Source organism: Musa acuminata, chromosome BXJ3-2, assembly GCF_036884655.1.
Source record: "Musa acuminata AAA Group cultivar baxijiao chromosome BXJ3-2, Cavendish_Baxijiao_AAA, whole genome shotgun sequence".
NCBI lineage: Eukaryota > Viridiplantae > Streptophyta > Magnoliopsida > Zingiberales > Musaceae > Musa > Musa acuminata.
The window spans coordinates 32,769,607-32,786,131 of NC_088350.1; the positions used below are offsets into that span (position 1 = coordinate 32,769,607).

Sequence of the window (16,525 nt, forward strand, 5' to 3'; positions counted from 1 at the left end):
GTTGTTGTCTTCACCCACTCGCCCTCGTTGTCCTCATAGGTAACTCCATCTATCAAGGTTGATGACGAGGACTAGAGACAACAAGCAAAGAGTAGGAGGCTCATGCACCATCATTTTCTCTCATAATCTCTTCTGTCAAGATGATGACGAGGACGATGAGGATGACAAGACAAAGATGATGAGCGATGGAGTAGTAGAACAAAAGTGACGACCAACATGGGATAAAATTATTTTTTAGGAAAAAATATATTCTATAGAAATTCTAGAAAAAAATGGGCTCTAACAGTAAACTTCTCAAGTGGTTTTTTTGGAAAAACTATATATATATATATATATATATTTCATGTGCGGCAGCCGCCGAGCTGTCCATACCCCGCTACTTTTATATTGTATACGAAGAAGAACACGCAGTCGCTCTCACAACCACACACGCAAATCCACTGCAATCTGAATCGACGATGCTGGTGTAGTAGTATTCTCTTTGATCCTTATAGTACTTCGCCGTCATATAATTTCGCATCCTTCCAATCCGCTACCAATGACATCTCCACTCATACATTGCGAGAATCTCGCCAAATTTCCACAAGAAACTGCAGAATAAATCCGTCTTCCCTTATGATGCTTGCTTGAGACACAACGCTGTTACATGTCTCGAGGTACGTAGGCCTTCTCCTCTCCGACTTGGTCCTGGTCTTGGATTTCTGTTCTCTACAAAAGGTCAAGTCTTTAATGAATGTCTCCGTGGAACTAGGGGACAAGATGGAAGTTTTTCCCCATTCTTGTTGCACGGTGCTTCATTTCGTTTCTTTGAGTTGCAAATTGTGCCCTGTTTCTGTTTGATCAAATGACTCTTACAGCAACATGCATTGCTTGACTGGTTTCCGTGGGTTTTCTTTTGGTGTAGGCCGAAGATTTAATCAATTCTGCAACTTTAATTGCTGGGTCACGGTTGAAGCAAGCTCACCTCTGTGGTCGTTCAGGTAGCTCTACTGAGATTTGTTGTGAGCTAGAGACTTTACCTTTTTCTCCTGAAATGTAGCTTCTGAAAGTGGAGGACATTGCCTTCTTTACCAATGCCTAATCTACGGGATTTGCTCAATTGTGCAGACTCTGTTGTTCATGCTAATTTAGTATACACGTTTTGTTTGCAGTTGTTGGTGTCCCTAGTTGTTTCTGGAGTCGTCAAACCTGTCCAGAGATTAATCTGATTTGATTCAGCTACCCATTACTCATCAAGATGGCTTCTGCTTAAGGTCCTAATAATGGCATGTTCTCATGGATGTGCAAAAAATGATAAATCTTCAAGCAGATATCGGTGGGCTCCTCTGGATGTTCAATCTCATGTGCCGAATAAAATTTCTCATCAGAAAGATGCCTCCAGAGCTCGTGCAAAGGGCAATGCCCGATCTGAGACCAAATCTCCCATCCAACAAGTACGTACATCTGAGTTAATATCAGCTGTTGCTGGAATCTGGGATTACGTTGCAGATCCAGCAGTTTTCTACAGTGATGAAAGCTTGAAATATCATAACATTCATCAGAAAGAGAATATCATATGCTATGTGGACAGGCAAAGAAATCATAAACCAGCAACTGCAAAAAGTGAAAGCTTTTGCTATGGACCCAAATCTTTAAGCTCTTCATCATCTGCAGTAAGCTCAAATTTTGAGGAATTAAAATGGATTAAGAAACAATTACTGCTTCCTGCATGTAATAGATATGTAGGTCATTCTTTCATTTCGAAACATGTCTGGTTAAGTGGTTTTCATCCACATGTAGGAAATGATAAGATGTCATGGAGCATGACTCCTACTGTTAAAGCCAAATTATATGAAAGGATAAATGAGAACTCCGCTTTGGAGGATCTGAAAGATCTTACAGGTCACAGTTCTATTGGAAAAGGCAAGAAAACTCCAGTTCAAACATCCGCCAGTCAGGATAAAGGAAATTATGTTATTTCCGAATGTAATGATACTTCTTCTGATCATTCATTGAACACAGTCGAGAAAGATCTGCACATTCAAGGTTCTCATTGTTCAACATATTCACTTATGCCAATGACAATTAGAAAAGAAGCGGTTGTTGGATTGAGAAACTATGATTCTAACCTTCATTTGGGCTACAACTTTGATTTCCTAACTTCGACTGATTGCACATGCGGACAATGTCAACAAGCTATCAGAGTTGTCTCTTCTTCACTTACTGAGGTTTCAGAAGTCCTTTCTAACCCCAGTGATCATAACATTCACAGGAATGATAAAAGCTTTCCTCGGGAACTTTTATGTGAACAACAGTATACACTGAACGATTGGATCACAGTACAAGATAAACTCAAAAAGGTATTTTCCAAGAACAGACATGCAATTGCAGGAGCATTGGCTGGAATCATGGTTAGCCTTTGTCTTCATCCTGTTGACACAGTTAAAACTATCATTCAGGCTGATGGCATGGTTCAAAAGTCGGCCTATTGCACACTCAAAAGAATCATATCAGAAAAAGGTAATGTTAATAGCCAAAATTTTGGTCATTCTGTGCAATTGGGCTCAAAATATCAAATATCTAACATTTGTTGTATCCTCTGCATGTCTTACGTTCTATGGGTTTGAGGATTGTAGATAGAATCTTCCTGAAACTGCTTGTAGACTTTCCCTACAGGTTTATCAGGGCTATACCGTGGGATAGCTGCCAATATTGCTTCCTCGGCCCCAATTTCTGCCATTTATACCTTCACATACGAATCAGTTAAGGGAACTCTTCTGCCTATTCTGCCAAAGGTGACCCTTATTTTTCTTTTGCTAACTGTTACATTTTCTTAATTTTTACACATAATGGTTATTTGTTTCTATACTCTAACTGCTTATCCATATCCAGGAGTACCATTCTTTTGCTCACTGCATTGCAGGTGGCTGCTCGAGTATAGCTACTTCTTTTGTCTTTACTCCCAGTGAACGTATAAAGCAACAGATGCAAGTGGGTTCACAGTATCAAAATTGCTGGTAATTTGTTTAGCCATATCCTACAGTTTTAAGTTGGGTAATGAAGAATTACCTTTACATGTTATCTTGACTCTTGGATTCTGTGTTTTAAAAGAGGTGTTATGAAGAATTAGTTTCCTTTATCTCTAGCCTCATTCTTTTCTAGCATGACAAAGATTACTAATGAAGCATTTACTTTTGAAGGTTAACCTGATTCAACATCTAATGGTGCAAGTTTGTCATTTGGCTGCTATTAAAGCAAGAATGCCATTCATGTTACCCAATAAAAAAGGTACATAGACTTTTTAAAGATTAAGGACAAAAGAATAAAAGAAAAAAATAATGGTCATTCGGATTTTACATATGGTTCCAAACCTTATAGATTATATAGATTTAAGTAAATTAACCTTCATTGAATCTTCTAAGACACTGCTAAAATGGAACCAATTAATATGATGTTCATCAAGAATATCCAACTAGATCTGCTCATTTGTTTACTGAGACCCATTTCGTAGTTGGGTTCCCTTGTTTTTTCTTCATGCTAAAATTTTAAAGCTGAAACAATTCTAGATGATTAGGTTCCAGGCTTATTATGCTGGTATAATAAATTTTAGATCTGTAATACTCAAGCCTGCCATGAATTACTAAATGATATGTCCTGAAGGATGTGAAATATGGCCCTATATATCTTAGAACACACAACATAATGTATTAGTTGCACAGAGTTACAAAAAGGTTATTGTTTTGACTATCTACTTCTGAATCATATTTTGGATCCTTCTTCTTTTGTTACTTGTAAATCTTTTGTGTTTGAAACTTGGAAATTCCAAATAGAAACAACTGAAACATAATTTCTTTTTGATCAAAAATGGGTTATTGAGTTTGATAGGGGATGACAAGATAACATTCCAAAGATATTACGTCAGAATAAAAATTTGATCTCTGCCAGCAAATAAATCACAATTTTTCTTACAATTTGATCATTCCAGGAATTTATCTTCCATTAGTTGACCTTGTTAAAGCAAACGATGGTGTTTTAGCTTCAGAATTTTTATGTCCACAGGACCAAAGAGTCTGATATGTCTTATAGATTCATAATTCTAAGATTTTCTCTTTATCAAACTTCAACTAGAGATTGTTTTCACAGGAATGCCTTTGTTGGCTGCCTCGAGAAGGGTGGACTGCCTTCATTATATGCCGGGTGGAGGGCAGTTCTTTGTAGAAACATTCCACACTCCATTATCAAGGTGTGTTCTCCCATTCAGTTATCCTTGCAATTCAACTAGAAACATTAAAAAAGTTGATTGTTTTTTCTACTCAAATAACAAGTTCAGGCCTTAAAATTGCAGTTTTACACCTACGAAAGTTTGAAGCAGCTCTCTTCAAAGCCTGAAGGAGGTCTTAGCACATTGCAAACTGTTAGTTATATCACATTCCTTTTTCTAGCATTATACAATTACTTATGTAACTTACCTGTGGAACTAATAATAAGAGGCTTTACGAGTTTCAAACTTAATTTTATATTTCCCTAAAAACCTTCTGGAAGGCTTGTGTTATTTATTTGATCCAACACCAATGGAATTTATAACTTCTAAGCTGTCAGCATTGTCTAAAGTTAATTGATCTGAAGGGGTTTGAAAGAATGTTCGAACAAAGTAAGAGGGGAACTTGATTTTTAGGGTTTCTTACATGCTCCTAACCGACCAAAGAGAGCACTCTTATAAAAGCAACAAAAACATATTGCATAAATTTCGAATGATGAACACAACATTAAATATAACAAGTTTAGCTTAATTACTAATGAGGGATACCTATGGATGCCCTCGTTGCTCCAATACTAAGAAATACAAAAACAGGAAGTGTGAGTATCAATTTAGAATATAGGGAAAAAAAGGTTATGTGACTCATTGCACGTTTACTAAATATAGATTTGAGATTTTGACTAAGGATCTCAAACACATAATTGGATTCATGCTTCTTACATGAAAGGCGTGACGACCCAACCTAACCTATAGCAAGGTTTGTAATATTACCTGGTACTGTACAATACGGGTGAGTATTTCTCCGACTTACAACCTACCGGTATGTGGACCGGCATCAATTGGATAGTATATCTGGTGCAGGACTTGTACCATCTCGTACAAGGCCTATATTGAGTTGTAGCTTCTTTTTTTTTCTCATTTTTTAGGTTTTCTTTTTCGAAAACTTGGTACACTGCCGCTCACTGACACTCGACACTCGACACTTGGTCTAATGGTAAAAATCGGTATGATGTTGATTTGAGCCCTGATTGGTACATTATAAGGACACAAAATTATGAACCTTGGCCTACGAAACTACAAGCCTGAGCAATTAACCATAAGCATAGAGGAATTTGCAGTTCTACTTATTTTTTTTATCAATACGATTGCATCTACAGGTTTCGGCCAGGTAATAAAACATGATCTTGATTTATATTTTTGACACTCTCTCGTGTGTGGATGATAAAGGCTCAACCCAACACAATGGAATATTAGTCAAGGATATATTTTTATAAACGTAACCTGGTGAAGATTTGAAATTAGGATCTTTTGCTTCAACACCATCTTTAATTTTTTTTTACTACCCATTGCATTTGAATGCTTAAGCCAGTATATGAGACTCAATCTTAATTTATAATTTTTTATACTTTTAAGTTTTAACACTACTGTTAGTCTGTACTTTTGACCAGGCTCCGTATCTAGAGCACAACTTCAATTGAAGTAGCACCTCTTTCATGCAAATCTCTACCGTGTATTCAAGTATTCTTGTAATTTGATGATTTGAGTCTATCTGACTGCTGGAACTTTGTCATCTTTACAGCTATTATGTGGGGGTCTTGCTGGATCTACTGCTGCTCTTTTTACGACACCCTTCGATGTGGTGAAGACAAAATTGCAGACGCAAGTGAGTTCTCCATGATAATTGATGTCGACCTTAGTCAAAAGATCATTTGCATGTATGATATGCTGAACTTAGAGAAATCTGCATGACGATTTTTGCACCTCTGATGCCTTATCTTCATTCAGGCTCCTGGAACTCTTCGGAAATATAATGGGGTTGGTCATGCGCTTCAAGAAATAGCTAGACAAGAAGGCTTGCGAGGCCTTTACAGGTAGAACGATGTGTGTTAATTCCCTAGTTCATGCTTGCTTGGTGCATGGAATTTTCTCCAAGTATATGGTACAAGTCATCCTTGCATATGGACCCTATTTTCTTGTCTGCTGCAAATGGCACGGTAGTGTTGGTGGTCTAGATATGCTTGATTGACATATTGGTTCTTCATTTAAATCTGATCAAGTTTTTCTTCTCATTTTTTTAGGGGCTTGACTCCAAGATTAGCTATGTATGTCTCCCAAGGAGCTATATTCTTCGCATCATACGAGTTCCTCAAGGCAGTTTTTGCTTTGGAAGGTCCTCGATTACCTGCTCAGGTCATTCACGACGAACAAAGAGCCGACAATTCCACATAATTGATGAACAGACTGCAGATTTGAATCGGAATTCTTTGGCCCTTGGCTAGTTAAAGATCGTCCATCGATGGACTTGTTTCTGGGGAATTAAATCAGAGGCAGTCCTGATTGATCACCATCGAGCATGATGATGGTGATGGTGTGGAAGACAGGTCGCCAGGCCTCGTATCTGAAACCCGATGGTTTTAAAACCATCATCAAGCACTGGAATTGGTTTTTGTATGAAATAAAATCAGAGGGAAACATTCTTTTGCTCTTAATAAGTATCAGCGGCTGTTGAACTTGTTCTTGGTCATCACCACAATTCCTTCGTTGCAAAGATAAATGTTCTTTATTATTATTATTTGCTTTCGCTAGATCTCATTGTTTCCATCCATGCCTGCTTGCTAGATCCAAGCGATGCAGCAACATTTTCAATAGAGCATCACTTCCTGTTGCTCGTATCTATTCGTTACTAGTGTTGTTCCAGAGGCAATATGATATGTTCCATGTACACAGCTCCCTTTGGTTCCTCCTCTGTTGCTCTACCCATTTGTTTATCCTTCAAAGAACTGTGCTTCCTATCCAGACCTGAATGGTAACTATAACAGTTTAGAATGTTTATATGAAAGACGAATGATGAAAACATATTTTGATTTCAGGATCCTACACAGGTCTGATAAAAATAATCTGATATACCAGACGATACCATCTGATATAATCTAAAGAAAATAACAAAGGCAGCTGTGATGCTCATAAGTGCTCGAAAGTACATACACGCCGAGTCTTTCACATGCCTGGGAAACTACAAATTGGACTAGAACAAAACAAAATTACCATAGAAGAAATAATAATATCCAACAACATAGCAAATTATACAAGATTGGAACAGGGTGGCTTTCCCGTATATAACTCGTGGAACAAATTATATCACCTAAAGGTTTGAACATTTACCAGGGATGGTCACTCATCCCCTTGAAGGCACCTCGGTGGATCATGGCCCCTTGCAGCAGCACTTCAACCAGACTCCAGCTGTGGTCGGTTTAGAGTCTTGGCAAAATGGAGTAATCCACATGAGCTTAAATAAAACGGAGCTGCAGCAAGTTAGGCAGATCAGACTGATGGCATCAGCTATCATCTAAAAATGTTATACACCCATTAAAAAGAAAAAGGCCAAGCAAAATTTGAAACTAGGTCAATTCAAAGAAGGGTCCAAAGGGGCAACAAAAGCCATTTCCGTCATCTGGTAGAGGGCAAAGGCTCATACAATTGCAAGAAGCTCTCACATAAGCATTGTCACATCCATCAACTAGGCCACCTGCTTGCTTCCCCATGAGATGGTTTTGGCAAGCAGTGCAAGTATCGGCCAAGTTGGTCCTTCAACTCTTCTGGAAAAGGAGATACCCTTGCGTAGAATTTATGCAGAACAACTATCTCCTGTCCAATCCTGCAATAGATGAGGAAAAAGCATCCGCTTGTCAAAGAAGCTGACATTTATATCCAGAAAAGGTGGAAAACAAAAAACTTTCCTGCCAAAGAGAACTTTTAGGCACAACACTTGAAAGGAAATACCGATGCAAGTACCTTTTTCATAACACAAGTTCTTAGAAGCTCATATACACAAGAATTAATAATACTCAAATGTATCAATTTAAAAAGGATGAACCCAATGCATGAGGCTTTCATTGATATAGGTTTTAAGTGACGATCAATGCACCCGTCCTAGTTGGATTTGTGAACTACTTTCAAGTGCATTTCCCATCATCAAAATCCAACCAATTTCTCTTCTCATGTATTGATAAATGTCTTACATTGGGTTACCACAGATCTCAAATGCTTAAGCTGCCAAGAAAGAGCCCAATTGATCTCTCTCACATGCAAGTTAGATTAGAATTGACACGTAAAATTAAACCCAACTAAATGCTGCAAGCCAATTAAAGGGAAGGACATTGTTGAAATATTAATTGAACATCAAGTTAAATAAAGAGGGACAGATACAGATTCAAATTCACAACTTACTAGGTATCATGAAAATGATTTTATATTAAATTACCACAAACCCCAAAAGTTTAAGCCGTTAAGAAAGATATGGACCTATAAAACTTGGAAAATTATTTGGATGGGGCATAAATGGTTGCTCAATAACTTTCACTGTCTGTCTACACAACTTCTTGCAGAACCATCTTTACAAATTCAACTAAATATCTTCACTGTGTTTTTTTGTAACTGAACTTTTTGTGTGCTGTTAAGGGTGAGTCCTGCTTCCACAGTGACATTGCTCTTTAGAGACCTAGGAATCAGTGGTTCAAATCATGGAACCCTAGGGTCCTGCATAGTGCAAGTTTCATGCACTTTTAAACTCCTGTTCAATGATTTATTTTCTTCTATTTTCTAGGCAAACATGGTGAGAAGCTCAAGTTCTACCCATGCCTCAAATGATGGGCTAATTACAAATTACCCTATGTAATTAGATCTCCTTAGCATCCTAGTCCCTAAACTTAAAAAATTTACATTGGAATCCCTATAATTATGAAAGTAAAACATCTAGGACCATTTACCCTAACGCCGTCAGTTTTACCAACGGAAACACGAAAACAATAGGTAAAAGGGTCATTTCAACGTTCTAGTTGGTGGTGGCGAACGACGTCGGTGGTGGCAAATGGTGATGTCATTGAGGGCCGCGAGTGACTATTATGGATGAGGAGAGCGGCCTTTTTGCCACTCGGTAATTGCATCAATGTCAACGTAGATGCAGAGCGACCCTCACCTCTCGCTGTCGCTTTTCTTATCCACAGCAGCCACCGGTGGCCCCTAGCGACGTCGTCATCCACTACCACCAACATCGTTCGTCATCACCATCTAGAACGTTGAAATTATCTTTTTGCCCATTATTTTTATGTTTTCATCAATAAAACCGGTAATGTTTGGGTAAATGGATATAGATATTTCACTTTCATAACTATAAGGAGTCCAATGTAAATTTTTTAAGTCTAGAGATTAGGATGCTAAGGAGGTCTAACTACTGCGGTAATTTACAATTAGCCCCTCAAATGATAACCTAGAACATAAACCAAAGCTTGTAAGGTTGGGACTAGGGTCAAATAAGAGGTCCCGGATTTGGGTACACTAGATAGAATCAAGGAATTGGGATCAGCCAAAAACATGATTTGAAAATTAAAAAAAGGATAAAAGGAAAAATATGCATCCACTAATATGTTGAATTTTAAGTTGTCTTTGGGAAAGAATGAAAAAGTAAACATTTTCATTTTAATATTTTATTTTTTATTTTGAAATGCAAGAGCTTAAATGTCACTAGACTGAGAGAGACGAGCTAGATGGTCCCTGCTGGTCGCTGAGCATGAAAGCATGATGGAGAGGAACCTTAACTTCAGGCTTTTCTCCCTTTTTCCCTTTCCATTAAGTCTCTAAGTTATAAGGTAATATAAAAGCAGGCTTTTCTGAAGAAATAAAAAGAATACAAAGATAAAAGAGAGCAAAATCAAAAGTAGAAAAACTGAAAAATCATAGTTACGATAGCATGGCAGGTATGTCTGCCCTGCTACAACATAAGACAAACGAAGAAAAACAATCCCCTAATTACACATAACATGAAGCACAAAGAATTTAACAAGACCTGTGAACTTCTTAAGTGAACCGTTAGAGTTCATCAAATTTGGAACGAGCCTTCTATCTTGTCCAAAAGACAAAATTTCTTGCATTCTTTCGGGCCAATCAGAATTTAGTCTCCTGGCAAAATCTTCCACTTCTCTGCATAAAACAAAACAGATAATAAGCTTTACACATCCTAAATGCACAAGCAACAATTGCTGAGACCTGTAAGTACCGTATAACTTATTAAAAAATACATCACCAAATAAATTAAGGATATGATTATTATACTTAAGCATCAAAAACTTTTAAAGAGATCACATCAGGTAAGATGCCATAGAAAAACACGGCAGACATCAGCAGAGAGTAACCTTTTGAGGAAAAAGAAAAAAATTGAAAGCATAGGATAGTCATACAGCAGACTTTTCCCACAAGAAAATATCATATTATTGAGTTTAATAAAATATGTCATTCTAAAGATGAGTCATAATTTGTGGAATTTTAACTTTACAGGTGTCATACAGCAGACTTTTCTCTCAGCCATAACTTTACAGGTCAAGGCTAAGAGAAAGGTGGAATTTTACATGTTTCATAGTTTGTATTATGTAGGGATCATCTCAGTCTGATACATCCAATCTAGGTTGGGAACTATAAAGTTAGCTCAACTTGTACATTGAATTACAACAAAAAAGAGATAAAAGGCGGCTGATAAAGACATCCCAAAAGCTTCTTTTTTTTATTAGGTAATAGATGAGATAGAGAGAGACAGAGCATCACCACCTCAAATGTGCTTATGAAACCTCCTGGAAACCAAGTTTCAGGGACACGGATGCCAAAATCTCACTTGCAACCTAGTTTTATAAAACAAAAATATTACTCCCAAGCCAGAAATGGAATTGTTATCCACGAATGTATATATAAAGATTGCCTATTTGGTCAAAACAACCAATGGAACAGAACCTAGGGCTTCAACTTTAGTATTTTTCAAATCTCCAAGTGACCAGAACTACAATGACAAGGAACCACTTTACCAGGTTGGGTTCCTGTCGACTCTTTCTGGGATAACCTAAGTTTGTAAAACCTAGAAAACCAGCTAAAATGGTCTTGATACATGAAGATGGATTTTAATACCAAGACAAGGTCAAGTAAACACTTGAAAATTTTTTATACCCACATCCTAATGACAATCTTTATAAATATTCAAAAAAAATTATCCACTTCTCAATGACCTTTTCAAGAAAATAACTAGCAATATGTTAAAACATTAACAATTTTGCAAGGGAAAAAGGAAAATATCTAAGGCACTCTCTTCTCAGCATTATAAATAATACCATTTTAATAAGAATAAGTATCTGACCATAAAAAGGCACAGATATAAATAAGCTTATACAAGGCAGTTTAGAATTAAATATCAAATTCATACTAAAAAATCACCAACATAACACAACAAAAAATATGGATCAATCAAATTATCTTCAGAAGTAAACCAAGAAACAAAATGTATAAATCAGTTTAACATAAACTAGTTTTCATAAACATAGCTTGTTAAATAAAATAAGAAATGAAACATCAGCAATCATGCAAAAGGACAAACGGCACTAGCCTATCAAGTTCTTCCTTCACTGCAGGATCTAACTCATCATCAATATCACCATCTTCAAATTCACCATTTGATGCAAAAGCATCTTCATCGTTCTCCTGTGCTTCTGAACTTTGACTTGGACTCGGAGAAAATGTAGCTTCCTTCTGTAGTCCAAACATCAAAAAGAATAATAGATTAAAACTACTAAATGATAATTGTAAATCTCATCATCTAAAGAAAGCAAAGAAAACCAGTAACCTTCTTGTGCACTTTGGCAGGGTCATTTCTGGAAATATCTTTTGGAAGATCTTTCTTCTTCCTGTTCTTTTTCTTATTCTTAATAGCTTTAACTCCTTTAGAGTCTGCCAAAAATGAAAAGGTTATAAGACAGCATTTTTAACACTTGATCTGAAGAAGTCATCAACATCACACTTCAAATGTTAACCTCAAACATGTTTTGCACAAGCAGAATGAAGTCAATTTCAGTAATTATTGAGACTTCAGGGGAGAAAGAAGCCACATAACAAAGCATTTCAAAGAATTAGATTTAACAAGGTACAGTTACCATCCCTCCGACCTAAACCACTATGTGCTAGCAAGCAAACAACCAGCTTATGTACGAAAAAAAAGATTAGATAAAAAGGTTTCCACCAGAGCTCACAATAAAAACCAATAACCAAGCCCTTCTTATTAAAATGAATAGGTTATGAGATGATGATAACTAGAATCCCAAGGAATATTTATGTTTAAACATTACTGAACTCTGGGTAAGCGCATCATCACCATCATCAGAAACTTTATAGAACAGAAATCAAAACAAAAAAGGCATCAAGAAAGAGGACTTTGCTAAAAGAACATGCATCTGACTTGATCAACCTAACATTCCCCAAAAGTTGGTGACTAAACCCCCAACCAAGACAACTTTAAGAAAGAGGATTTGCTAAAAGCCCCTGAACATGCATCTAAATGACCAGTATGAAACATGAATAATAAAATCGAGAACAGATGTGGTTTTCGACTTTGTTGCAATCAAAGGTTCCATGATAAAAATCTTAGATACCATAACAGGAGACAGATAAGCCATTTAAAAAACCAAAAAATAGTAAGAGACAAGTCAGAAAATTTATAAAGTGAAACTGAAGCAGATACGGTTATAATTCGAAAGCACAAGCGAGTCATAAATTGTAGCATTAGAAACAAAAATATAATGAAACTAGAGATCAGTCTCTGGAAACACCTTCATCTCCATTTATAAAAGATAAGATTTCATCAACTGAACGCTCATCTTTCTTCTCTTCCTTTACTTCAGTGTTCTGAAATAAGTTTAAGTACCCTTTAGGAATAAATTTTAAAGTGTAAAAAAAAGCCATATAACAATTCACACAGAAGTTTTGACAGAAAAATATCTAAAACACATCTCCAGTGAGAAGAGCAGACATTTCTGAATTAAAAGAATAATCAAATCCAGGTGCTAAACTACCTTTAATTTCTGCCGCTCTTTTAATTCTTTTCGTTTTTTAGCATACAATCGATTGAGCAACCGAATTCGTGGATCATCATTCACATTTTTCAATGGCTCCAGCTTCTCTTCCTGATATAGGAACCCCATACACAGAGTAAGTGCAAGAAGAAATAAGAACATGTAATTAAAAGAGAAAAAAATAACCTCAGTAAGATCATCTGGCAAATGAAATGTCTCCCGAATCTCTTCTGGTGTCTTCCCTTCTATCATTCGAGCAAGTGCTCGACTAGTAAGATCGACCAATGGCTTTAGTTGGAGGCTGTCTGCTGCAGAAGTCAACTCACATAGTCGTTTTGTGTCCATCCTGATGAATTTCTCATCAAAGGATTTCCGTTCCTAGACATCATGGAGCAACAGTTAGAAAGCTATATGACACCTAATTATCCCCAACGCCTACCCAACCCAACCTAATCTCTGGATTTGTTCCTGCTTAGATTACATGTGTCCTATTTGATGTAAGGGTATACTCGAAAAGGAAAATCTTAGTCCTCGTGTCCAATTATGTCAGACTTCTAGCAGCCCAGAGATGATATCTGAATTTAGGGCCAATTATCACTTTTGTGGTTTAACAGGGATATGTATGTAAAATCAAAGATTTGAGAAGTATAGCCATTATTAAATGCCTTTTTGTGGGAAATGTATTTAGTAACACTGAAAGGAAAATTTGGTGTAGCCAGTAAAAAAAGAAATAATATGACAAAAACCTTATTTGAGCGGCCTGGAACTTGATGAAATCGGCAATAATCAAATATCAAGCTGAGAATTGCCGGGTTGACACGTTCAGGTAAAGATATAGCATAGTTCTTAGAAGATCCCATCCCTGTCTGGAGGATCTCTCGGTATATCATAGGACAAAACATTGCAACCTCCTCTTCAACTTGTTGAATTGACCCATCAGCACATTGGAGCCAGATAAATGACTTCATGACCTGTTATTACAAAAATAGTTAATCTTGTTCTTGTTTGTCTTCACAGTAATTAGCTTGATGAACAAACTAATATTTAAATAATTACTTCATAGGAACTGTCAGATGTCATTAACATGATATAGAATGTGACTAAAACTGGACATAGACAAAAAAGAATAAAAGGAAATCGATGGAGCAAAAAATTCAGAGTGCCAAAAATTGATTCCAAGGAACACAATAAAAGCTGTTGATTCAGTGACCATGGAGCACCAGTGAAAACTTCTGAAGAACAGGGACACCCAAAAAATAGTTATGACAATAAGACAAATGAAATATATTCTTTTACTAGAAAAATTCATGACAATGTCAAATATACCTCTGGCTTTATTATAGCCTTTTCGCTCTCTGACATCGATGGAAACCTCTTTGCAAACTAGAAGAGAGAAAAAATGAATGACAACAAAGTCACAAAACTGATCCACCAAGTTCAGAACTCCAATATTGGGCATTAATGAATGATCTACCCCAGCAACAAGACCTTTGATAATAGAGTAGATAGTAATTGTTTACAAAAATAACCCCACACAACACAATATATAACTTCAAGGACATATAACTCTGCATAACTTGCACAGATATACTCTTTAAGCATCAAAACGGTGACTAATAGGAAAAAACCATGCTGATTAAATAGATTCTTCAATCACTTGCTTGGCCTATCAAGAGAAAAGAAATAACAGTTAGAAAGATGGATAAGGTCTGCCAGAAAGTAATAATAAAAATGGACACAAAGTACATATGAAACATTAAAAAACTTGCCAATCATCCACAGCAAAGTTCTCTCTATTCTAAATTCAGTTCCTTATTTAACACCCTTAGTTTTAATAGAGAGAAATTCATTGAAATCCATGAATCACACCTTGTGTACACCACAAATATCGTATTTATAATGCAGTAGAATCATACAAGGTCCATCATCAAAGAGTTAACAGCACAAAGCAGGACACCATTCTCTTAGACTCTAAAAGAACCACAGGAGCCCAACAGTGACAACTAATGTGGCACTATGCTGTAGAATAAGTCCACAACTCTCACTTTCAAGGTTTTCAGGTGAGAACAATGATGTTATGATGACCAGATGAATGTACAAATTTACAATGGACACCATTAGACATGCCAACGTTTACCAACTTCAACACCAAGTTTGACATTGCCTGAACAAGCTTTTAGTGCAGGAAACAAAAGATAGCAGCAAAGCAAATTTACTTTCCCAACCAACATGTTAGTAACAATGAGTATTTGAAGTGACATCATGCTTACCTTGGAAAAGCAACAAAAAGAAAATCATTGCTATAAAATTATACCCATTCACAATTAATCAAAATCTACACTAATCCCATTAGTTGCAACCACCCACATGCTAAACCACAAGTTAGCCAACAGATCCACACTTCATTAGACAAAGGCAACATCTTCCAGAAAAGGTGGAACATGTAAGAACAGGTGGAAGGTCGAAGAAAAGGTGGAAACGTCATCCTGTTTCCATTTACAAATGTAAGAACAAAACATGATCCAGAAAAATACTGGCAAAGACAACACAATTCAGTAATCAATCACCAAACAACATTGAAAGATCCACCTTTACCGCAAAGCCCTCAGCTCAAAACCGCACAGAGTCTCCCAAGACGCAAAGATTTAAACTACCTACGGTCTAGAAAAAAAGAAACCAAGGCGAAACCCAACAAATATTCCACATAAAAACGAATGGAGGACCAAAGAACCGGCCAACTCATAGTCCCATTTTCCCGATTCCAAGATAAAACATAACAAGATCCCACTACCTGACACCAGAACGTCTTCCAAGACCGCGCCCAAGAGCGAGCGAGTGGCGGGCTAGGGTTCACCGCGGCCGACTGCGAGCGAGGAACTTGATCCGAGAACGAAATGGACCGAGTGTCATGAATATTTGATCTCAAATTTAGGACTGGGGAAGACGAATTCTAGGGTTTTGGAAGAAATTGGCCTCTTCAATTATCGGATATCTTGTTCTCCCCCTCGTTTCCCGATTTGGGGGCGGGCGAACCAGACGAGTTCTATCCTATGAATCTTACGCGCACGCAGCGCCAAAATGGGGTTGCCCCACTCCATATAACTCCCTACCGCGACCACGGGCGTGGCTCGACCTGATCGGTCTGCAGCTAGTGTGCCCAATTAGATCGGGTCAATTGGGTTCGATCAACTCGGCGGCCGAACAAATGAGTTTAACCCGACCCAACAAAATATTCTAATTGGATCCGTCGTATGCGACTCATTCGTCAAACGAGATTGGATACCATGGGCCGGATCGAAATAATTGACCCGACTCTGGACCCAATTAGATCTGGTCGATTGGGTCAATGAAGGATTAGAATTGGCTCATCGCACCTCAAATACGTCAGATAAGGTTCAATTGCAAACGT

General features: G+C 37.2%; 2 protein-coding genes across 7 annotated transcripts; one reads left to right on the plus strand and one right to left on the minus strand.

Annotated features, from left to right (window-relative positions):
- Nucleotides 1-365: 365 nt before the first annotated feature.
- LOC103974761 (probable mitochondrial adenine nucleotide transporter BTL3) lies at nucleotides 366-6,749 on the plus strand. 2 transcript variants are annotated; one of them, XM_009389660.3, is made up of 11 exons: nucleotides 366-656; nucleotides 905-980; nucleotides 1,152-2,339; nucleotides 2,439-2,499; nucleotides 2,656-2,774; nucleotides 2,872-2,996; nucleotides 4,123-4,222; nucleotides 4,325-4,393; nucleotides 5,817-5,900; nucleotides 6,023-6,108; nucleotides 6,316-6,749. In XM_009389660.3, the coding sequence occupies exons 3-11, from the start codon at nucleotides 1,263-1,265 to the stop codon at nucleotides 6,464-6,466; spliced, it is 1,872 nt and encodes a 623-aa protein (XP_009387935.2). In that variant the 5' UTR covers nucleotides 366-656; nucleotides 905-980; nucleotides 1,152-1,262; the 3' UTR covers nucleotides 6,467-6,749. The 2 variants fall into 2 exon arrangements, with proteins under 2 accessions (XP_009387935.2, XP_009387927.2); XM_009389652.3 differs by having other exon boundaries at nucleotides 1,152-2,499.
- Nucleotides 6,750-6,779: 30 nt separating this feature from the next.
- Nucleotides 6,780-16,185, minus strand: LOC103974754 (SKP1-like protein 21). 5 transcript variants are annotated; one of them, XR_010494496.1, is made up of 11 exons: nucleotides 15,908-16,173; nucleotides 14,443-14,782; nucleotides 13,863-14,087; nucleotides 13,303-13,494; nucleotides 13,117-13,227; nucleotides 12,874-12,949; nucleotides 11,895-11,998; nucleotides 11,658-11,800; nucleotides 10,080-10,213; nucleotides 7,400-7,892; nucleotides 6,780-7,036 (listed from the first exon to the last, which is right to left on the minus strand). XR_010494496.1 is itself a non-coding variant. In XM_009389642.3 (10 exons), exons 2-10 carry the CDS (start codon nucleotides 14,476-14,478, stop codon nucleotides 7,876-7,878), a joined length of 1,038 nt encoding a protein of 345 aa, XP_009387917.2. In that variant the 5' UTR covers nucleotides 14,479-14,782; nucleotides 15,908-16,185; the 3' UTR covers nucleotides 7,264-7,875. The 5 variants fall into 5 exon arrangements, 3 of the variants coding, with proteins under 3 accessions (XP_009387917.2, XP_018678214.2, XP_064995692.1); XR_010494497.1 differs by lacking the exon at nucleotides 6,780-7,036 and having other exon boundaries at nucleotides 7,264-7,539; nucleotides 7,713-7,892; XM_009389642.3 differs by lacking the exon at nucleotides 6,780-7,036 and having other exon boundaries at nucleotides 7,264-7,892; nucleotides 15,908-16,185.
- Nucleotides 16,186-16,525: the final 340 nt, after the last annotated feature.